We start from the raw sequence: 24,656 nt of genomic DNA on the forward strand, positions 1-24,656 counted from the left end.
TGCAAGGAGGCTGTGAAGTAAATGGCCGTTCCGCTTCACAGTCGGAAATGCGGTGAAGATAATTCCGTAGTGCAATATGAAGCTGTTGAGCCAGCCTTCGCTGTACTGGAAATCCTTGTGGTCTAAAATGACGGCAAGCTGCTCCGCTCAATTCTGCAATAGAGAATTATTCACAAAGTTGTTTTGTGAATGGCGTCGCGAATTATATCAGAAGGGATTCTTCGACATCTTTATACAAAGCCTCGCGAAGTCTGAACTCCTTCAGTGGCAGGTTGCGGCTCACGGGATTTGTTAGGATTGTCTCCTTGCTCTTGATGATCGTATTGATGGTGTGCTTCCGTATACCAAAGGCCTTTGCCATGTCTGTCGGCTTTTTGCGCTTGTCCACTTGATCTATAATTCATAGTATTTTCATTTAGGAATACTGTCGAACCCTGTTACCGTAAAAGCCCGCATATAATACAAACCCAAATATAATACGAGGTGAAGTTTTAGAGACACGAAATGGAAAAATCGCGTTTTACGGGAAGCTCAAGCGTCCAACACGTTTTCTTTTGTAGTGATAGCTACATTACGGTAGCATTTCGAGCCTTCAGCTCACGTGGTTCGTCACATGGTTGGTCACGTGACCAAGTTCCACTCAGCCAGCTGTAGCTATCGCATCACTCCAGGTTTAACCAGAGCTAAACCACTGCCAATTTCTTACTTCAAATGCGTGCTCGGCGCTCGAGGGAGCGTTGATAGTTGATGGAAGGGCCGCTGTTCCAATCGGGGCGGCGCCGGAGAGTGTTGGTAGCCGACGGAAGAGCCGACGCTGCTTACGCGCAGTTTCTCTTTGCCTCTGACGTATTTGACTACTGCCGGCCTGATAACGCAATTGCGTTCTACGGGAAGCTAAAGCATCCAACACGTTTTCTTTTTACTTTCAAATGCGCGCTCGGTGCTCAAGGGAGTGTTGATAGTTGATGGAAGGGCCGCTGTTCCAATTGAGACGGCACCCTCCACTCTGAACAGCAGCGATGCTGGGGAGTGTTGGTAGCCAACGGAAGAGCCGACGCAGCGGAGCGCCATAACATTCAGTGACTTTATGACACGCACAGTTAAGCACATCCAGGTTCCCACAAAGGGAAGATGTCGCAGGAGAAAGCGGCTTTTCAAGAACGCGCACTGCAGTCACAGAGTTGAAGAAGGAAACCAGCGCAAAAGACGAAGACACAGGAACAAGGAACACAGGACATCCTGTGTCTTCGTCTTTTGCGCTGGTTTCCTTCTTCAATCATGTACCGACTCGCCCAGCTCTCCACTCTACTAAGTCACAGAGTTCAAGAGTGTCCAGGGTCCCACAAAGGGAAAATGTCGCCAAAGATAGTGGCCTTCCGAGAATGTGCGACACACTGTCACAGAGCCGTCCAGTAGCAGTCACTTCAGGCTCTCTTAAACCTATCCATTCCATATAGCAGCACTTGATGTGGTCTTTAAAGGGCTTATTAATGTGTAAGTCAAGCAGCTGCAGCTTGGTTGTCATCCCTCCCGGGATTACGACAAGGTCAATACCAGATTTGTGCAGCAGTTGCTTCACAGAGTCCGCCAGGTCACAGCGAAAAGCATCCAGCACTAGTAGTGATGGGAGCCCTAACAGTGTTCTGGACCGCCGACACCACACAGACTTGATCCAATCTAGCACCAATGCCTTATTTATCCAGCCTATTGGTTTGGCTCCGGAACATCACCTCTTGGGAAACTTATCCCCTTTCGGCGGAGTCTTGCATTTGAAAACTATGTAAGAAGGAAGCTTGCGACCATCTTCCGTGCAGGACAATGTTGCTGTGACCCGCGCCTTCTCGTGCACCGTTAGCGCAGAGGGCATGTCCAGGTAAACTTCTCCACAGGCCGCTGCACACAAAAGAGGCTTCCTTTTGTTTTCTCCAACTGCGAACACTGCGCTTATTTACGACGAAAAATTACAAGGACAGAGAAAAAGTGGACACAGGACTCGCACATTGTGCTTTTAAGTTTGCACCTGCAAACTTCGTCATCAACAGCCTCCAACTAGCCCAGCTTTCTAGCCTGTTGCCCTTCTTTGCGGCACAATTACTGATGGTTTCGGCAGCTGCAATCACTTTTCTTTTAAAAGCTGCCAAGTACTGCTTTCACGGTGCGGCCATCTTGCAAGATACAACTTCCGTGACAATGCTTCGAAAGTGTGATCGTCACGACGTTGACGTGGTTAAATGGCGCTGAAACAGGCAACCGACGCCAGTGCTAGGTAGTGTTACCTCTCGCTAGAGAAGCTGCTGATGGTAGCCGCTAGTGGAATGAAACTGGAATTGCGAATTTGGGCTGAAAATTGTTGGGACTTGCATATAACACGAGGCGCAAATTTGGCATGGTGCGATCTGGAAATAACCTCGTGGGTTTTTACGGTATGTGCCGAGGACCACACAGCAAACATCTTTTCTTGACTAGCTGGGGCTGCAAATGGAGGGAGGGTGGTTGAGTGATGTTTGAATTCTACCTCTGTTTCTTCTTCGATGAGCCATGGCTGCGAGCTAAGCACTTGCATTCGGAGTTTATTCGTATGCTATGGCTATGTACGTTGATAACAAACTTGCATTCGCCATTGTTGCTGCCTCGGTTGCCATGCATTGCAAGCATGCACCTAGGATCATTTGAAAGTAAGCCCTTTTTTTCTCTCAAAAAGTCCATTGTAACGAAGCGCGAACCTCCAAATTATCATCAAAATTTAGTCTCTTGTATCTGAATGTCCACTGTGGCCGTATCCATAGTAAGTGAAGGTTAGTCAGTGAAGAGATATTTAAACCAACCAAACATCGCAGATCGGTATTTTATAACGAAACATCCGTTGAAACCAGCCCCTATTGTAAGGAGGTTATACTGTACCAGTAATGCCCACTCAGATATGATTCAGTCAAGCTCATTTATTTCAGCCAGCATTCCTTTGCAATTTCCTCAAATGTGCAGCAAATTATAGTGAGAGCTTGACTCGCCTGAAAGGAGCTGACCTGTTCATTCAGCCTCGCCCAGCCCATGCTCAGCAGGGTGAAGTGAGACAGATCAGCTGGAGAGCACTCTTCGAGGTGCAGGGGGCCTTTTGATACAGCCCAGTCGTTTTTCAGCCATTCCTCATGGTCATATTTGGTGTTGTATGCAAGCAAAATAGCTGACTTCAAAGCTCCGCGTTGCATGGGAAAGCCAAGCGGCTTTTTTGTGGTGTCTGCATTGTGTGTCCTATTTAAATAGAATGATTACTGAGCTACTTTCCTTCTCTGAACTACAGCCCTGAGAGAAATCGTACTGATATTCCTCTTAGAGACTGTTGGCTTCTTTTGTTTGCATCTGAAGCATGCCGGTCGTCTCCCCTATTCCTGCCACTAGTGTTAGTCCTGGGTGGACCCCTTCAATTTACCAAGCTTGGGCGGCCCGCTGCCTGTGAGCAGATTCACTTCCGACAGGATGTCGCACAGTGGTCACATGGGCCGACGGCCACCGGAACCAGCCCGCTGGCTGAGTTGCTGTCACAGTGGATGGTGAAACCGGGTGTTTCACCTAAGATACTCTGCAATTTTAAAAATATATGCAGTGAACAAAACCACGTGCTCAGCTCTATCAATTTGCTGCCAACAAAACCTCACATCCAGAAAGTGCTCCTCACCATCAGCAAGCACAGCGGTAGGATCACTAACACGTACATGGGTTTTTTTGCTTTACAATATATGCCTAGAACAACCCTTGTGTACAAGAGTCCCTATGCCTGTATAAAATCGTAGTCTTGTCTAAAAGTGGAAGGCACAGCTTCTTCGTCTTTTTTTCACAGGTCCGCAATGTTTTGCAATGTGGCAATACTCATCGGAAGATAGATTGTTGAAATGTTCCTTTAAATGGATATTAACACCAAACACCATCCTGTTTGTCCAACAACATGCATCTGCTAGAGAAAGGATCTTTCATCCAATAAAATTCAGTTGTAAGTCTGTTCTGCTTCTGTTGTCCATGTTTTCTGGAGCAGTAACTGCATTTTCAAAATGATCAATGCACTTACTCTGCAACATGTGCCCTTCAGCTTGCCTACTGAGCACTTTCCACGCTGCCAGCTCTCTGGCATACAAACAAGGTGGCTGCGCTGCTGCTGTTCCAGTAGAGTGCATCGTGTTGTGTGTGCTTTTCACTGCTTCCTTGTTTCCTGGAGTCTGCACCTAGGTGTGATGTCATGTGACCAGCATCGTTTGACTCGTCATCGCAGTCTGTTGTCCTGGTTGTTTCTTCCTCTGGGGAAAAGCAGTGATTTATCGCGTGATTGCAATGAATAGCTGAACAACAAATGTGATGAGACACCGCAGTTCGCTGCTTTGAGGCGATGCTAATTTTTGGGACAGCAGATGGCTGTTTGTCGTGAGATGGCACCACCGAGCGCATGAAATATGCCTTGTCTTCTTTTCCCAGGGCGGCAGAGCCATCCGGTCTGGCAGGCGGAGGCTTGGCAAGTCGGTGAGTGCAGTGCAGCGTTTCCCTGTGCCTGACACAAGAAGCCCAATGTGCATGCGTCTGGATCACAAGAGGTGTACTCTGTCATCAGCATGCATTTTTCACTCAATAGCATTTAGGTTGATTTTTCACAAAAAAGTTTCCAGCTTTTAGGTGCCGAAATTCTCCGATTGGTTAAAAGGGGTCGTGTGACGTGACATCACGACCACTTGCGTACCATGGCTGGTGGCAACCTGGCGGAAAATCTGAAGACTCCCAAAATTTGAAAGTTGGCCCAACCCAGCAAACGTATTAGTGCATGGATTAGAGGGTTGGATTAGTATAATCTCATATATAATCCAATGGAAGGCAATCGAACATGCCTGCCATACAAAGGCAATGGAACCAGTTCCAAATCACATGAAGATTAGACACTCACTGTAGACACCGTAGCAAGCAACCTAAATGCTCCTGCATTTTCTTCTTTAAGAATGCGGTTAAGAAAGCCCCCAAGATTTTTTAACCAGCTTGTCATTGCATGCTGGTTTCTGGTCTGGGCACCACAGAGCACTTGGCACTATCTGCTGCAACGCCTGTGTTGAGTTTGTTAACATGCAGTTTCTGGGGACAGGAGAGCAGTTTGGTGAGTGGCAGAGACACCCAGCCACACATGTCTTGCTTCACATACATGGGCCAACTATGGCTTTGCCAGAATGCTCCTCTGCCTTGTGCTTCCCTGTTAACCTGAGCCTTGAAAAGTGTCCTGTTGCTGGTAGCTAAACATTACTGGTACACATCTTTGAGCAATGTTTTTGTGTGGTGCCACTTTCCAGGAGTACTTCTGCTATAGTGAAGTAAGTCTTGCCTGTATGATGTTGAGATATTATAGAAGCCACAAATATCATTCATACCTTCAGTGCGGTGCGTGAACCGGCTCCAGGAACAAATAAACAGACAAGAAGCGCAAAACTATAAGCTCACAGGCAGACAACTACAGGCATTTCGTGCTGAGGTTGCACACAGTTTCATCACCGGAATCAAAATGCAGCGGTGCAGCATCATTGTCAGACTCACTGCTGCTTGATATATCGAAAAAATCTGCTGCAGATGCAGCAGAATAACGTGATGCGGGATTTTGCGAGTGCACGCTGTCCTCGCAGCTGGCGCCATGCTGCGAGCACACTGCGCCGGAACCTCAACTTCGTGGGCTTTTAAAAAATTCCCACCGTGTAGGAGGAACAGACTACACAAGAAACGAAAGTAGAGTGTCTGAACAACCCACTAGATGGCATAGCTAGTCCTTGGCAGTACTGGTAGCACTGAGATTGCATTTCAAACCTGTCGATCACCAGTGTTGGACGCATGGTGGCAAAAGAGATAAGTGGGAACCATGCGCCCAGCAGTGGCACTGCATCTGGCTCGAAATTTTCTGCATGCTTGCGTTTCACACCACTGTCATTCAACACATGCCCACAGGAAGCAGAGTTAGGGATTCTCATGGGAGGCGAAACAAGCGTCATGACCCATTGCTATATGCCGTTAACCAGCCTAACGATTGAATGCACAGAGATAAAACAAGCAGTGGTGTTTTCATTGCCTTTTGTTCCGTGTCTAACTTGCCCAGAAAGGTGTTTAGGGCATTGACTTCCTGGTCTGCATGGGTATTCGAAGCGTGTTGCACTCAGCAGAATCTGCAATCGGAATTTCCAGGAATGTCCCTCTGTACACTTCCCTCATGAACCCTGCAGATGGTGTCCATACCGCTGCCCGCTACCTCATCACAGCGGTCAGTGGAGTTCCTGTCAAAAGCTGAGTAAGTTCTTACCCTCTCTTAAGCCTTTAACCACCAAACCACTAGCTGTACTCGTCATTGAAGATTGTACCAGTGTCACCAATGACAAGTCGCACTTGTCCGATTTGATGTTGTGCTGCACCCACCGCCCAAGCCAAGTTACGGTCCGCAGTTGCATTGATTGCAGTTTTGATGCGAAAGCATTTCTTGCTTCATGAGTGGTGTGGACTGGATGTGTCACGCTTTCACCGATTCATAGCCATCCAACAAGCCAATTCACAATCCAACAAGCCAAACCATAATCCAGAAAGGCATGAACTGTCAATGAAGAAAAATAAGAAAAGAAAATTGGGGAATAGGCAGGAATTGAACCCGGGCCTGTGGTGTGCGAGACGGGCGATTCCACTGCGCCACGACGGTTCGATGTTTGTAGCTGAATAAAGGCGCTTCTGGTGAATGCAGAGTTGTCTTAAGAACGTATGTTTGAGATATTTTCTCAGGTGTACATGAGTAATTATGAGCATATGAGACCAAACAGTCATCATCATCATCATCATAGTCTGACTACGCCCACTGCAGGGCAAAGACCTCTCCCATGTCTCTCCAATTACTGTATTTACACGATTGTAAGTCGACTCGAATGTCAATCGCACCCCCCAACATTCCATTGGCTACCGACACTCCCTGCCGCCGCTGCGATTCTTAGTGGTGGTGCCGCCGTGATTGGAACAGCAGCCCTTCCATCAACTATCGATGCTCCCTTGAGCGCTGAGTGCGTGGTTGAAAGTAAACAAAAAAAACTTGGACGACGCCTATTAAGAGTAGAACGCGAATGTGTTATCGGGCCGCTGCCGCTTATCAGTGGACGCAATCTGCCGCCACGTGTAGGGAGTGGGCTGGTGCCAGTTTGCTGCTTATCGGCAGCCACCATCGGCCGCCTTGCGCTGGGTGGGGATGCCGGTTCTGCACATTTACATAGCAGCTGCTCAAGGCCAGCACAAAGAGCGATACGACGGAGCCGCATAGGAAAAATGCAACCACGCTGTAGCATGCCTGATATCTCGTTTGTCTCGCCTTTATTTATGGTGCGATGCTTTGGTTTCGATTTTAAGTTGACCCCCCACTTCGGATTTTTGAATTTTGAAAAATAGGTAGACTTACAATCGTGTAAATGCAGTAACCCTGTCCTTTGCCAGCTTCACCCACCCTATGCCTCCAAACTTCCTAATCTCATCTGCCCACATAACCTTTTGCAGTCTCCTGCTGCACTTGCCTTCTCTTGGAATCCACTCCATTACCCTTAAGGGGGACGTGAGGATAAGATCGCGAAAATCGCTAGAAAAATTGATTTTTGGAAACCACACGTTTCGGTATCTGCAACGCCTAATCTGCGTTGTATCAAAATGGTTTCGCTGAAAACGCACTAAAAGTGCCCGCAAAAATTTAATTTGTCAGTGCGCAGGGCGATCTTGGTATCGTTTGAAAGCTCAAAGTTCCGCCGTTTTGTTTCTGAATTCTTCAGTCGTCGCCATCTTGTAACAGTCGCACAAACACAAAAGAAGCGCGGGTATGCCAGGGGTGGTCACACAGGTCTCCGATGAAAGCGGCCTCCGATTGGCTGCCGGTCTGAAAGGCACCTCCCCATTGGCTGCTGCTGCGGCAGCGGGCAAGCTGGCAACCACGGTGGACCGCTGTTTTCTCCTTCGCAAACCACGCCGGAGTCTTCATTTGACGCCCATTATTCGGATTTCTGAAAGCCCCCAAGTTAGTAATGGATCATTGCTCATTTGAAAAGAAATTTACGACAAAGCACGCCTTCGGAAAACGGAAGCGCAAGAAAAAAACGGCAGCCAGTGGGAGAAGTGGTGCACCCGACTGAACATACGGAAACGTGCCGTGCTATCTTGCACCGCATTACTCCAGCAGCGAAGCCGACAGTCGCCCTGTGCCATCGACGCCGATAACCCAATCGACGGAAGACGTGTAGCAGCAGCAGCGGCCTTACGCAGCAGGAGCAGCACCAGCCATCGAAGATGATGACGCCGAAGTGCAGTGGAATTGAGCTCGCTCCTTGTGCCGGCGTCATGCGCCGTTCGGCTCCTGGGCGACAAGGCTGCCACCTTTGACTAAGCCATCCTGCGTGAGTTTTTCCTTCAGCGCTTGCCATCGTCGGTCCGCCTGGTGCTTGTGCACGCCCAGGGGTTGTATTTGGAGAAGCTCGCTGAGCTGGCGGACTCCGTCATGGACGTTTCCTACTCCACAATTTCCCCTGGCGCAGTATCCCAGCCTGCCGCGTGGGCCTTCAGAGCCTCCGTGACGACTTCCATGCCCATGCCCAGATCACACGTCTCTCCCACCAAATCGCCGCACTGTCAACCTCCCGCTCTCTTTCGCCTTCCCGTCGCCAGACGTCACCTTGCCGACATAGTGCCACCTCACCTCTTCAAACCAGCGAATGCTGGTATCACCGCACCTTTGGTGAAGCAGCGCGTCGATGTACCCCTCCCTGTCGCTTCCAAGGAAACTTCCCATGACACCACTAGAAGCGGCAAATGGTGTTACTCCGGACAACAGCCTATTCTTCACTCGCGACCACATCTTGGGCCTCCGTTTTCTCGTCAACACCGGAGCAGAGGTGAGCGTCCTCCCCTGCAGCATTACATCCTCACCTTCTCGCCGCACTGGCCCATCGCTACATGCGGCGAACATGCTCTCACACACAATTTGGTCCTCAGACGTGTATTCTGATGGGCTTTCCTCGTCGCGGACATACGTTACCCAATCCTCGGAGCTGATTTCCTGTGCCACTAAAATCTGCTGGTCAACGTGCACAGCAAGTGTCTCGTGGACGGCACGACGAACCTCTATGTTCAGGGCATCCATCTTCGACAGCCGCTTGTCAGCATACCCAGCCCACACGAGTCGGCCTACGAGATCCTCCTGGATGAATGCCCTTCTCTGCTCCGTCCTTCCAATTTCTTACTGCCCGTCAAACACCAGGTCACGCATCACATTGTGACCACTGGCCCGCCCACACACACTTGAGCCCGTCGCCTTGCTCCAGACTGTTTACAGATCGTCCGCAACGAGTTCGAACACATGCTGGAGCTCGGCATTATCCGACCTTCATCTAGCCCATGGGCCTCTACACATGGTACCGAAAAAATCCCCAGGGGACTGGCACCTGTGTGGTGAATACCGCGCCCTCAACAACGCTACCGTTCTGGACCGTTATCCCCTACCTCACATCGCGGCTTTTACCGCCGTGCTGCATGGCGCTACAATTTTCTCTAGAATCGATCTCGTCAAGGCTTACCACCAAATCCCTGTAGAACCATCCAATCTACCCAAAACTGCAATCATCACACCATTCGGCCTTTTCGAATACCTCCGCATTCCATTTGGCCTCCACAACTCTGGCCAGACATTTCAACGCTTCGTGGGCACAGTTACAAGGGGTCTATCTTTCTGCATGCCCTACATCCATGACCTCCTCGTATTCAGCCGCGATGCGGAGCAGCACTTGCAACACCTCTGGCAGCTTTTTCAACATCTCTGATTACGGCCTGATCATCAACAGAGCAAAATGTGAATTCGGCAAGTCGGAGCTCGACTTCCTTGGCCACCGTATCAACAGCTCCAGCATCCGGCCTCTCCCATCAAAAGTCCAGGCCATTCAAGACTTTCCGCAGCCTGCCTCAACCCGCAAGCTCCATGAATTTCTCGGCCTTATCAATTTTTATCGCCGCTTCATCTCTCACTGTGCTGCACTCCTCAAACCACTGATGGACATGCTTCATGGCAAGAAAACAAACTCCGCACAACTGACATGGTCTTCAGCTGTTCTGTATTCTTTCCAGGCCGCCAAAGCAAAACTATCCAACCTCGCTCTCCTTGCCCATCCGCGCCCTGATGCACCCCTACACCTCATGACTGACGCCTCTGACTCCGTCGTTGGAGCCGTGCTCCACCAGCTCGTGGAAGGTTCTTGGAGCCCTCTATCTTTTTTCTCCTGCAGTTTTCCATTGCCGAAAGCCGCTACAATACTTTCGGCTGTGAACTCCTTGCCATGTACATGTCTGTGCGGCATTTCAAGCACCTCCTAGAAGGTCGGCAATTCCACATCGTGACCGACCACATACCACTTATTTTTGCCATCAAATCGGGGAGCGGTAAATTCTCGCCCCATGAAATTTGTCACCTTTCGTACGTGGCAGAATTCACGACCGACATCAGACATGTGCAAGGTCTTGACCATGCCCCGGCGGATGCTCTGTCGCGTGTTACTGCTTCTCTTGCCTGGACTGCCTCCCTACCACTGGTTCTGCTCAGCCTCCGTGCTACACTGAAACAAGATCTTCGTTGCACTCCGGCAGAACTTGTCTTCGGCTCACCCCTGCGTCTTCCAGGAGAATTTTTCGAATATTCGTCTACAAGTCCCGACCCTACCGATTACGTAATGTAGCTCCGCTATTTTTGCCGCCATCTCAGAGCGCCACATCTCCGACGCCAGTCTCGACCATCTTCACATGTTCCATCCAAACTAGCGACTTGCACGCACGTCTTTGTTCGCTGAGACTCTGTCCGCAAGCCGTTTCAGCGCCCCTATGACGGCCCGTTCCGTGTACTCGAAAGAACATCGAAGTTCTTCGTTGTCGACATTCATGGGCGCACTGACACCATTTCAATCGACCGCTTGAAGCTCACCTTCACAGAGACGCGCCCCGCCCACTAGACCTTCATGTGTGCTTTCTCCGCCCCAACGGGCCGGTTGCCTTCCTCCGCCATCTTTCCCTGCCACTCCTCAGAAGCGGAAAGTATCGTTCCGGCTCCCAGCTTCACTGGACTCCTTCACTAGCGGGCGAAGCCTACTTACTGTAGCAGCAGCAGCGGCCTTACGCAGCAGTAGCAGCACCAGCCGTTGAAGATGACGCCGAAGTGCGGTGGAATTGAGCTCCCTCCTCGTGCCGCCATCACACGCCGCTCGGCTCCACGCCATCAGACGTTCTAGCACTTCATCCAATAAATCAGTCATATCCTTCTTCGTGCCGGCCTCATACTGATTGGTGCGACAGACGCACCAACGGAGTCTCTTGCACCTTTGTGTATGGCCGCGCAAATCGGTAGCTGAGATCGCAGCGTTGGAGGTGACGCCGGCAGAGGTGGTGTGCTCTGTTTCTGGCGTATCGTGCGGCACAGACACGCAGCCTGCGAGTGAGCCCCAACCGTCGACGAGCTACAGTGTGACAGCTGAAGATTCACCGGACGAATCGTCGCCCGAACATAGCGCCATTCAGGCGCGCCTCGAGCCGCGTTTCGTGTCATCAGCAGTGACGGCAGAAGCCCAGAGTTGCAGCGTTCGCGACTCCCTTCGCGCAGCGTCCGCAACTGAACAGAAGTTTCGTCAGCGCTGTCAAAGGACGAGCATGCCTCACTTTTTGCGATAGAGGCGGCAGTAAATGAGGAAGTCGTGAAGTACAGTTCAGGGAGTCAAGGAAACTACTCGGCAGTGTGTGCCACCTTGGGGGTGCGTCATGGTGCCCTTGCCGTCCAGAGGGCTCAAGAAAAGGACCAAGAACACCTGAAGAAGGCGTCCAAAGCCCACCAAACAAAGAGGCAAATGTACAAGAAGATGCCTGACAGTAATGATGCAAAATATTACAGCTCTGGTGCTTTCTAGTAAATCTGCAGTGCTTGCAAAACTTTAGAGCCAGTTTTCTCAGAAGTGAGTTTTGAGCCGACTGTCCTGCTTGCAGAAAGCATAGAACAAATATGCCTTGTGGGGTTTGCATGGGGTTTGTTGCACTGTATTTCTTAGTAAATTCTCTATGCAGCAACATTCCTATATTTTTAATAATTATCTCATTTTTTTTACTGGTCAGTTAAATTGGCATGTTGATAACGACCGCATTTTTCAAACATGGATATAATGTCCTGTGTAAAAAAAGAAAAATAAGGGTGATAAAAATATTTGGAAAATGTCACTGCATGAACTATTCATTTGGGTAAAATATAAAAGCAACTATGGGCCTCTACGACATTTTTTGTCACGCCAGGCTTTCTGCAAGTTGGGTGCAAATAAAAATTTGTAATGTCAAAACTACTCAAGATATATGAAACTATTTAGTCATTCAGCACACTTCCCAATAAGCGTACCCAATTTCATTGCTCTACTACAAACAATAAGGAATTTCACTCCGATCCCCACCTCCTACCTTAAGGACCAGTGGTTATCTTGCCTTCGCATTACATGCCCTACCCAAGCCCATTTTTTCCACTTGATTTTGACTAGGATGTCATTAACCCGCGTTTGTTCCCTCACCCACTCTGCCCGCTTCCGGTCTCTTAATGTTACACCTATCATTTTTCTTTCCATTGTTCGCTGCGTTGTCCTTAACTTGAGCTGAACCCTTTTCGTTAGCCTCCACGTTTCTACCCCGTAGATGAGTACCGGTAAGATACAGCTGTTGCACACTTTTTTCTTGAGGGATATTGGTAACCTGCCACTCATGATCTGAGAGAACCTGCCATATGCGCTCCACCCCATTCTTATACTTCTAGTTATTTCCCTCTTATGATCCGGATCAGCTGTCACTACCTGGCCTAAGTAGATGCTTTACCGCTTCCAGCACCTCGCTGCCAATTGTGAACTGCTTTTCCCATGCTAGACTGTTGAACATTACTTCGGTTTTCTGCATGTTAATTTTAGACCTAGCATTCTGCTCTGCCTGTCTAAATCATTGATCATGCTTTGCAATGCATCTTCCGAGTGACTCAGCAAGGCAATGTCATCAGCGAATCGCAGATTATTTAGGTATTCTTCATTAACTCTTATCCTCAACTGTTCCCAATTCAGGCCTCGGAATACCTCCTGTAAACAGGCGGTGGATAGCATTGGTGAGATTGTGTCTCCTTGCCTGATGCCCTTCCTTATTGGAATTTTATTGCTGACTTTATGGAGGTCTGTGGTATCTATACAGTTGCTATATATATCTTCCAGTGCTTTGACATAAGGCTCTTCCACACCCTGATTCTGCAATGCCTGCATGGCTGCTGAGGTTTCCACCGAGTCAAATGCTTTCTCGTAATCAATGAAGGCTGTATATAGGGGTTGGTTATATTCAGCGCGTTTCTCTATCACCTGATTGATCGTGTGAGTATGATCTATTGTGGAATATCCTTTGCGAAAGCCTGCCTGATCATTTGGCTGATTAAAGTAAGGTTGCCCTGACTCTATTAGCGATTACCTTAGTAAATACCTTGTAGGAAATGGACAATAGGCTGATCGGTCTGTAATTTTTCAAGTCCCTGGCGTCTCCTTTCTTATGAATTAAGATAATTTTTCCGTTCTTCCAAGCTTCTGGTACGGTCGAGGTCATAAGGCATTGCGTATACAGGGTGGCTAGTTTTTCTAGCACAATCTCCCCTCTGTCCTTCAGCAGATCTGCTGTTAGCTGATCCTCACCAGCTGCTTTTGCATGCTTTGCATTGCTCCTAAAACTTTCTTTACTTCCTCTTTCGGTACTGGTGGGATGACGCATTGCTGTGCGCTACTGTCTCTCTCATTAACGTTCTGATTGCATTGGCTACTGTATAGACTTGTGTAGACATCTTTAGGTACTTTAACTATCTTATCCATATTGCTAATGATATTGCCCTCCTTGTCTCTTAACGCATACATCTGTTTTTTACCTATGCCTAGTTTCTTCACTGCTTTTAGCCTACCTCCATTGTTTAGAGCATGTTCGATTCTCTCCATATTAAACTGCCTTATGTCGGCTACCTTGCGCTAACTCGTTAATGGACTTCCTCTTCACTAGCTTCTTCCATTCCCTCTTCAAGTCTAAGCTAATTCTAGACCTTACCTCTCTGTGGTCGCTACAGCGCACCTTTCCGAGGACGGCCACATCCTGAACGATGCCAGGTTGAGCACATAGTATGAAGTCGATTTCGTTTTTAGTCTCACCATTGGGACTCTTCCAGGTCCACTTCCTGTTCTCTCGTTTGAAGAAGAAAGTATTCATGATCCGTAAATTATTTCTATCTGCGAATCCTACTAATAACTCTCCCTGCTATTTCTAGATCCTATCCCATAGTCACCTACCGCGTGGTCGTCAGTCTTCTTCTTGCCCACCTTCGCAATAAAGTCGCCCATCAGTACAGTGTACTGGGATTTTGTTCATTGCTGATTCCACGTCTTCGTAGAAGCTTTCAACAGTCTGGTCATCATTACTGGATGTAGGCGCGTAGGCTTGTACCACTTTCAGCTTGTACCTCTTACTATGCCTAATTACGATAGCTGCTACCCTCTCGTTAATACTATAGAGCTCCTCTACGTAGCCAGCTATATCCTGATTAATGAGGAATCCCACACCTAGTTCTCATCTATCAGCTAATCCGCGATAGCACAGTATGTGCCCTTCCTTTATTACTGCATACACCTCACCTGTCCACCTAACCTCACTAAGCCCTTTGACATCCCATTTAATTCCCGCTTGTTCCTCGAACAGCACTGTTAGGCTAGCCTCACTAGGTGAGGTTCTAGCGTTCAACGTTGCCAGGTTCTGATTCCAATGGCGGCCTGTCCGGAGCCAGTGGTTCTTAGCACCCTCCGCTGCGTCACAAGTCTGACCGCTACCTTGGTCAGTTTCACCGCAGGGACTGAGGGCCGAGGGTTAATTGGTTTGTTCATAGAAGGTTGTGGCCAAGTACTACACCAGGGTGGCCAACTCCTGTTCCGGTGAGGGAGTGCGTTGTCGGTTCTGCACAAATACTTAAGCATGACCACACGTAAATGGTCTTAGTGCCTCTTTGAATTTTGAACACTTGAGTGCAGTAGTTGTCCATGAAAATGCGTTTCACGCCTTTAGCAAAAGGACAATAGTATAATTTTCACCAAATGTTGCGAAAACATTTTGTCTGTACAGGTGCACTTTTCGGGAAATAATTTGGCGGTTAAAGGGCACCAATGACAACTCTGTCCAATTTCAATTCTCCGGAAAAATTGTTCCTGTAGCTCTCTCTGGTTGTGTTCATATTTGTTTGAAAGCAAAGGACCTACTTATTGTTGAGAAAATTGGGTTTGAAAATTTTCTCCTTGCTTGATTCAGATTCGTGAGTTTTGAAGGCCGGAAAAGTCTCTCTGTTTGAATATGGATGGCATTGTAGCCTAGCCTCTGGTGATGAAAACGGCGGCGACTCTGTTATTTAATTTTTCGGCCTTTGTAGCCTATGAGATCTCCATTGTTAGTGAAATAAAACATTTTCAACAAATACATAATTATTTTTTTTTTGCTGGTGCTTTTCAGTTATACTGTTTTGTAGCTGCTTTTCCTAGTGAATAACTTCCTTGAAGCGTAAGCTGCTGTTTTATGCCAATGCATTGTTTTTTATCCCTACAGTCAAACCTCATGCAGGAAGCATTTGCACCATGATTCACGCTTGATTTCGCATTTGTCAACGGAGACACAAAAGATATAGCAGCGAGAACAGCTGACAGCGAGGGAGTTTGCACCTCTGACACCCGTCAATAGTGTCCCGGAACCAGCAACATGGTCGGTTGTTGTAGCTTTTCATTAGCCTCTGCTCACGTCAACTGTCACGGAGTGGAGGTGGTGAAAACAGCGATAGCTTTTGTCCTGTTTTTTACCTGGCACCACTGTAATGCGAGGAAGCCACCCTGGCTAATGTCTGACCTGCCGCCGCCTGCTGCGGTGCTGTGCAGGGAAGCCAACCTAACTGACATCTGCTGCTTGGTTTTTTGTGGCCTCCACAATAGCTACGAGTGGCTTCAGAACCGCTAAAACTGCGGAAAAAGTCTCTCTCAGTTGCCGTTTTCTCGATAACTGAATTTCGCTTCTCCTGTTCATGTTTTTGGCAAAATTTTATATCACAAAAAACAATTTTATGACTTTTTGCCTATTCGCTATAACGAGGTTTCACTATAGAAGCTTTCTGCTAAATGGTTGTCGGCTGGTTACGTGCGAGTCCCTGGCTTTCTCAAGCAGTCTGCAACTGCTCTGAAGCTGGGGTGCCCCACACCTGGAGTTGATTGAGTGATTGATTGATTCATTCAATGAAATTGGACTATTTGTTGTTAGAGAGTGTGGTGGCATATCAATACACACCAACTTCAATTTACCCTTAGCCCCCCCCCCCCCACCCCCTACTCTTCCCATTCATTCAGGGGCTGGCCCGGGTCTGTCCTGGGTGAGCGGACGTCACGCACCTGCCTAGCAGAAGTCAAACGAAGACGTCGAACGCCACCTGCGGGACCCATCATCCAGGGTAGGGGGAATTCTGCTTCATCTCTCCGGTTCATGGCGTGGCTGTAGCCATAATAAGGTAGAACTTTGGGCTTGTTGGTGCACCATTTTTGAAAACGACAGCGCAAGGAGACAGAACAGTGCAGAGACAACACAGGACGAGCACTAACTGACTACTGCAGGTTTAATTGAAATCCACACTCGAGGAAACCAGTGCGCATGTTCAGCCACACAGCAACAAACGGAAAGATTAGGACGCCGATGCAGTTATCATGAAAACATAACATGTACAAAAATTCAGAGCCCCAGACAAAATGTAACAGCAAACACCCCCTTTGAGCTTTAACTTTCAGCACGAAGAAAAATTTTACTTTGAATTGAGGAAACAAAATTCTTTATGCAAGAGAGCAAGGGAAGGTTCACTAACACACTTGTCCCTTCCAGTCCTTTGGACGTTAGACGCCTCAAGAATTTCTCTGGCAAGCTGGTCTTTGGCACGGCCAACAACCTTAGATTTGTACAAAAGAGGACAGCACCCGCAGTCCCTACAATGCATGGGCAAGTGGCTACCGCTTACACCCTCGAGTGAATTGGAGTGCTCGCGTAAGCGATCATTCAAGCATCGGCCAGTTTGGTCTATGTAGACGCTGCCACAGCTTAGAGGGATTTCGTACACAACGCAAACAGTGCACTCAACAAATTTAGTTGCATGCTTGATGTTGCAAGCTGGTTTCTTGGCAATATTCCTGCTAGAAAGAGCGCAAAGACTTGAAAGCTTTCGGGGGGCTGTGAAAACCATATCTACTCCGAATTTTCCAGCTACTCTTTTCAAATTATGTGAAATGCTGTGGATGTAAGGCAGTACTTCAAATTTCTTTTTCTGACTTTCTTTCTGGGAACCGGACTGCGTTTCTTCTCAACGTAATTTCTTCATCAAGGTTTCTGCCACTGCCGTGAGAACTGACAGGAAAACCAGCTTGCTTGAGTCGCTCAACTTGGAGGTCAAAACTTACTCTGTGCGAACAAGACTTTAAAAGCGCGGCTCTAAAAGACAACGAAGCTATTGCTCTTTTCACGAGTTTAGAATGCGAAGACTCAAACGGCAATACAGCCTTAGTCGCACGTGGCACATAGGCCCAACAAATGTGGCTAGTGTGGTTAAAAAACAATCTCAAATCTAAAAACTGCAGTGAATGATGTTGTGGGAGCTCAAAGGTGAATTTTAGGCCCATAGAAACAGATGAAAAAGCGTGAAGAACTTTGTCAGTGATAAAAGCGATATTATCTTCCGTTGGTTGCAAAAGGACCAGAAAGTTGTCAACGTACCTAAAAACTTTAGCAACGGGTTCAGTGTTGAATTTTTGGTTTAGAGCGCAGTCAAACTTTGCAAAAAGGTAGGGGTGTGCGAATATCAAAATTTTCGAATACAAATCGAATGCGAATATGAAGAAAAAATGGCTTCGAATATCGAATCGAATATCAAATATCTAGTCAGCACAAAAAATAAATTCAGAAAAGATAAACAAGCAAAAATTGTTGCTTATATTTTTTTCAAAATAATATATGGCCTTTGCAACTGAAATAAACAAAACTAGACTGCCTGAGCACCGTATAAAAAAAAACATGATGAGCGCAAAAATGAATACTACTTTATTGAACTGCATAACAGTATCCAACCTTTAATGTGGTCAGGCAAAATGCAATCCATAACATGACAAGACTGGAAACAAAAATAACATGATGGCTAGTAAAACCTCATTAATTCGGAGTTCAAAGAACCGACAGAAATGCCCAGGTTAGTTGAAGGTCGATTTATAAAATGCCCTGCGGCCCCGAGAAAAAAATAGCGAAAATGCGGTACTCTTATGAGGCGGCTCTATCGTGCAAACACCTGTAATCTCATGACGAGCACAGAGTTTCGGCATGCTCGGAGACATCGGGAGATAAGCTAGATGGGAACGCGCATTGACGTCGGAATGGCGAGACTGTTCCTAAAAAAGTAAAAAGAAATGACGAGCGACATGTCAGTCAGCGTCTGAAAGCGGCACGGTGCTGAGATTGGACTACTGGCGAATGCGCGGGCCGACAGTTGCCATTGCAACGGGCGAGTGGCCTAGCTCAGAAACCAAAACCAAAAGCGGCCAGGTTATTTTTTTGACCTAGTGACAGGGGCCCTCCGAACATTGTCACGCCTGCTGTTAGGCCCACTTAAGATGTGCATGGGTTACAGTGCACCATGCAATACGCGGGATTTTTACAGGATCGCTTGCCCTGTTGTGACACCTCGACTCGCCCCTTCGGGAGCCTTACACGAAATTCCGCAAGTAGGCTTTTCCGCATAGCGTAGTTGACCAAAACAAGATGGCGGTGGTCACGCTCAGAGAGTTAAGGTGATAGAACGAATCCCATGGGTGTGGGCATTAATTAGATAACATGTTACGGAAGGATAAAAAAATAAACGCGCTTTCGCGTTGCAATTGTTAGAAGTGGGTTTCCCATGTTGTTCGCAGCATGCGTGATATGTGGGAAAGCCCACTTGTGGAATTGCGCACAAGGTCAAGCCTAGCGGCATCGGAATGCGATCGGTCCACGCGATAAACGATGGAGAAGAAAGAGGACAGGGCCGTTATATTGTTTTCCTGGAACTTTAAACTCTATATTCAGATAATGTGCCCAGATATTGCACTTTTGCAACAATCAGATTTACGAAAGTCTGCGCGGTATACGATCGCTGCCGAGTATTCGAGAATTTTCGAATATTCGGAAATCCACGAATATCATTTCTCAAATACGAATATGAACCAAATATGAAACATATTCGATTCGTATTCGAAATTTCGAATATTCGCACACCCCTACGAAAAAGATTTCACACAATACAGGCGCCACGCAAGAACCAATACATATTCCACTTTTTTTAATGTAGAATTTCTCATTAAAATTGATGACGGTGCTGTTAGGGTAAAATGTTAGTAGCTCTAAGAAGGCTTCAACAGAAAGGCCACTGGTGTTTTGAAAGGCCACGCTTCCAGCAATATCAATGCTCTCGCGAACAGCTACCAAATGTTCATCGTGCGGAACTGAATAAAATAATTCTTCAATATCCGCCGAGATGCCGCAGTTAGCCCCGTGCCGTTCTTCACGAAGCACCTGAGCAATTTGTTCCGAGTTGCGCACCTTGAAAGGGTCTTCAATCTGTAGCTTGCTGAGTTGAAGCTGTAGAAACCTACTGATCTCAGCTTGCCACGTTTCACGCTTGGTGACAATGGCTCTGGAAGGGACCTGCTCTTTGTGTGTCTTAGCACTGAAGGCCTTCAAATAGTGACCTAAATTTGGAAAAGCTGGCCAAAAGTGGGAAAAGCAAAGATGTATAAGATGTATTTGGTGCATATTGCGCGTTATGACGTGTAATTTCTTTTTTAGGACGTATTCGCGAAATATCCTCGCAATTTGCACACCTCATTTTTAAAGCCCTAATTTAAAGAAGAAAAATACGCAAATTACACGAGTAAATGCGATAATTCATGTGAAAGACCAGAGCTTGTTGGGAGACGGGGTAGCATCCATATGGGAGGAAGTCACCTCCTCTGATTCATCCAGGAACAGATGAGGGATGAATTTATTAAGAAGAAAAAAAACAAGGTTAGCTTGAGGCCTAATGGGGGTAAGGAAGGTAGGGCGGAGCTAGGTGCAACTTGCCATGGAATTCTCGCAAGCGAAGTTGCAAAGAGAGCTAAGTGTATGTTCCCACCACAGACTGCAACCAAATTCAGTTCTACTAAGACGTCACTGTTCCGCATTGTCTGAAGCCCCTTGCACTCCCGCACGAGGCGCTGCAAATTTGGGTCACTTCACAGCCACACGCATAGTGCTTCACTGGTGGCGGTGACAGCAGGCTGGCAGGGTCATCGCTTTGCTGTTTCCATCTCCATAACACGACTGTGTCATCTGTCATGGTCAAGCCAGCAGTTGTCTTTTTGATGAAAATCTGAGCTCCTAGGGACAGCCCTCTAAGCAAAGGGTCTGCATCATGAAGGGTCGAAGATCTGAGGTCTTTTCGGCAGCATTGCTTCAGGTACCGTTGCTCCTCTTCAGAGCTAAGCTGTAGAAAGCTCAGAACGGAACCCATGGGTTGGGAGTGGTGTTTAAGTTGTGCCTCACTCACCAGCCTGCTTGTTGCCTGGATTACCGGCATGACCTGGCACCTGCTTGATGGTCGTCCGAATGCGGTCACTCGCAGTGTCCGCGACGGCAAAAGAAAGGATGTAGGCATCGCTGCCTGCTCTGTGCTTCCGGCCATTGTTATCAGCCACTTGATTTCAAAGCTCCATGGCTTGTGCAGTACGCATATTTTGTGCTCTGCAGTTGTTCATTATCTAGCATTTACAATCACACATAAGTATCTGACGGAATTGCAATACGTTCCTTGTTTTATTCTTTTTCTCTTTTTTTGTTTTTCTTGTGTGTACATGCATGCTGCTTTTGCTGTACATATTCTTAATAATATTGCAAGCAGTCACATTCTGTGTTTGGAAATGATAATAACATTGCTCACAATGTGCAAGTCTGATGCATCTTTCAAGCCCTGTCTGCCGATAAGTAGCCTGAAGTTGAGGGCTGGTGAGGCTCCTTGTGGCATTTTCCCTCAACTCCTTTTCACAATTGATGCTGGGAACAAAGAAATTTTGTATTGTTTTACCATTTTTTAACCTCTGTTGTCACGGACTTGGCCACCGTGCAGGGCTGGTGGGCAGCAAAGCACCCCCTGTGGGGGAGTCCAACGCGGGCCACCAACTCCTCCGGCGTCTGGGCTGGGAGCCTGGCCGGGGCCTGGGACCTGCCGGCGCGGGCGCCCTGCTGCCAGCACCAGCGCACGTGCGCCCGCGGGGCCGCCTAGGACTCGGGTTTGCACCGCCACCACCACCTCCCCCTTCACCACAGCCGGCACCACCACCAGCCATGCAGCTAGTCGAGGGGACTGCCCTGTCTAGCTGATGGGCGTCCTCTCGCTGCCCAGTTGCTGTGCCTGTGTGCAGCCCTCCCCGCCACAGCCACTTGAAGAACCAGGGTCAGTACAAACTGGCAACAATGGCTGGCATGTTGTGTGACAGATGGACGCCTAGTTGGATAGAACATTTTTAATGCAATAGCATTTAGATGGAGATATCGTGCTTAGCTGATACAAATGACACGGAACACGCTCAGAATGGCAGACAGACGAAGTGCATATTTTCAATTGGTTTTACTACATAGGATACGGTGCTTTTATACAAAATCAGAATTGACAGGGAAGAGTGGAAAATTACAGAACAAAATAATTTTGCACCCCCAAGTAGCACCTTCCATCCTTCTACATGTAACCTGGACAGTGACACCAACCATCCCATTTTGCTATCTTTGAGGGCTACTGACAGTATGGTGGTGCAATTTTCTGTTTCGGCGGTCTGGTCTTAAATGCTTCGATAATTCCTCGCGTGGTTTTTTGTTTTTACATGACGTGATAGTGGTGTCGTCACTGTCATTGATCGGCTGAGTGGCACTATGTGACTTCCCAATGCCCTCCTTCATCACCAACTTGGCTACTTCAAGCTGATTGACAACACCTTTCTCTAGTGCAGTTATAGCCCTCTCGCATTCCCTCCTCTCTTCGCCATGAAGTTTTGCAAGCATTTCACGACGGCCCCATGATTGGCCACTTAGGCTTCCAGAAAACCTTTAACTATATCAAACGCCATTTCTTTTGGCCTGGCCTCTCAACCTATGTTGGAAAATACTGTATTTACTTGCGTACAGCCCACACCAAAATTTGAAAAAACGCGTTTAAGAAGTGGGGCTGCACGTTATTTGCGAATTAGTTCTTTGGGGGGGGGGCCGGCTTCATGGCAATGCGCGGCGGCCTTCCCCGTGTGGTTCGCCATCCCCATCGTCATCGACACTTGTCAAGCCAATTAAGGGCCAATGAAAGGCATAGCCAAATCCACATTCATAGTCTGTTTATTCTTCCCCACGCCATTGGCCACGTTTTCTTCAGCCAGCGTTGTTGAGCCTAGTTTCAGGCGCTGTTTCCTGTTTGCACTGTTTGCCTGCTTTGTTTTGGCGTCATGAGTGCAACTCGGTGGTAGTGTTTCATAGCGAAAGAGAAGCTAAAGATTATAGCCAGTGCCGAAGAAATCGGCAACAGAGCTGCTGCTTGTACTGGATGCTCAATGCTTGTACTAGATTCCTTCCGAGGCCACCACCGACCTCGTTAAAATACCTGGCGGCATGACGTCCATGCTACAGCCACTTGGCGTATGCCTGAACAAGCCATTCAAGGCACACATGAAGCGGCTCTATGCCCAGTGGATGGCTGACTGCCTCTACACCCTCACACCGACGGGACACGTGCGCAAGCCTGATATTCCATTGCTGTGCCAGTGGATCATGGATGCATGGAAAGTGATACCGGCCGACTTGGTGCTTAAAAGCTTTAAAAAATGTGCCATCAGTAACAGCTTGGATGGTTCTGAGGATGACTACGTCTTTAAGAGTGGCGATGAAGCCTCTGATGGCAGCAGTGAGAGCAGCGGTGATTGATAATTGGATAACCAGTGACGTGGTGGTGGTCGTTTGAATAAATGTTCTGAAAATGAAATGATCACTGAGTGTACAGTTGTATCTTTCTAGCACTCAGTTTTTTTTTCCGGTAAATGTGCGGGTTATATGCAAGGTTTTTGTTTTTCGTTGAGTTCAAAGTTAGGGGTGCGGGTTATACGAGAGTAAGTACTGTATATTGGAACCTTGCATTCCTCGCCAATGCCTCAAAAGCTTCACGTATCCTCCTGCAGGTCTTCTGTGACCTGTACCCTTCGAAGTCATTGGAATTGACCTCTACGGTCCCTTAGTGTTAACTCCATCGAGCAGCTGTTTGATCATCAACGCCTTCGACCACTTAACCAGATACGCTGGAACGGCTCTGTTCCTTCCGGCTCTGCTTCAGAGATCACCCATTTCTTGCTCAAAGCCATACTTCTTGGCCATGGAGCCCCTCGTGCCCTTATTATTGACCACAGCAGTCCTTCTTCTCATAAGTCCTTGCCAAAGTTCTTTATGCTTCCTGAACCATCCACGAAACCGCTTCAGCCTATCACCCCGAGACCATTGGGCTCACCAAATGCTTTCATCGCACCCTGTCAGATATGCTGTCCACATATATCCAACCCGACCACACCAACTAGAACACTGTGCTCCGCTTCCACTTGTTACACTGCAGTGCAAAGAATAGTTAGCCTCTCCCTGTTATGCTCGAAGATGCTCGAAGCATCTTTCTTCCTTGCCCCCACAACCTCTTCCGGTCTTTCCTATGACGAATTTACTTCCTGCCTTGCCTACTGCAGTACCATTGCCTGCCTGAATACTTACATCTGCCAAGCCTCCCGGAAATGTACCGTTCGTTTCAACCAGTGTGCAGTGACCTTCTTCCCTGGTGATGAAGTGTTGCTGTGGTCTCCAGTGCATATCACTGGCTTGTGCGAAAAATACTTCCGCCACTCGGAACATTGTACTCGAGCAAACGTCCCCTCTGAACTACAGTTGAATCCCGCTACAACGAAATCCTTGGTGCACGAAAAAAGTTCGTTTTCACAGAACTTCGTTGTCACAAAAAGTTGATGTGAAACGCAGAAAGAATTTCCCAAGCAGCAGCAAAGACTTCTAATGCCAAAAATCGGTAAACTAAAAGAAAACATTTGACAGAAATCTGTCTGGCTCGGAAATTTAATTTTTAGGAGAAAGAATTTGTAGGAGCAACGTCTACTAAGTGCGCGAATACACGAGTGCCATTCTGTTCTCTGCAAAAAAGAGCTGGACCGGTCCTTCACCCGCCACCAACTAGAACACAGGATGCCTTAGCTCTCCCTGTGTGCGGACGCCTTTGCCGGAGAAGCTGCCGCCACTGTGGCCAACAAGCATCGCACATCTCAAGAAAAAAAGCTGTTTGGCCTACAAAAGCGGCAATAGAAACAACCTGACCCCCAAAACTCCGGCTTTATAAAGAACCTCTCCTCCCGTCAACTAACCTCGCATGAATCCTTGGTCCTCGCAAAAGGACACGGGTTCAACATGCCATCTGTTCCCAC

General features: G+C 47.8%; 1 protein-coding gene across 3 annotated transcripts in view; it reads left to right on the plus strand.

The window, feature by feature from the left end:
- LOC144132310 (uncharacterized) overlaps positions 1-24,656 on the plus strand; it is a 115,355-nt gene that overhangs the window by 70,516 nt on the left and 20,183 nt on the right. For all 3 annotated transcript variants that reach the window (XM_077664629.1, XM_077664630.1, XM_077664628.1), the window contains exons 7-10: positions 4,462-4,506; positions 6,231-6,295; positions 16,461-16,561; positions 21,281-21,607. In XM_077664629.1, the coding sequence (XP_077520755.1) occupies positions 4,462-4,506; positions 6,231-6,295; positions 16,461-16,561; positions 21,281-21,534 (465 nt within the window). In that variant the 3' untranslated portion in view covers positions 21,535-21,607. The remainder of the gene's footprint in view (positions 1-4,461; positions 4,507-6,230; positions 6,296-16,460; positions 16,562-21,280; positions 21,608-24,656) is intronic.

Source organism: Amblyomma americanum, chromosome 5, assembly GCF_052857255.1.
Source record: "Amblyomma americanum isolate KBUSLIRL-KWMA chromosome 5, ASM5285725v1, whole genome shotgun sequence".
Classification (NCBI taxonomy): domain Eukaryota; kingdom Metazoa; phylum Arthropoda; class Arachnida; order Ixodida; family Ixodidae; genus Amblyomma; species Amblyomma americanum.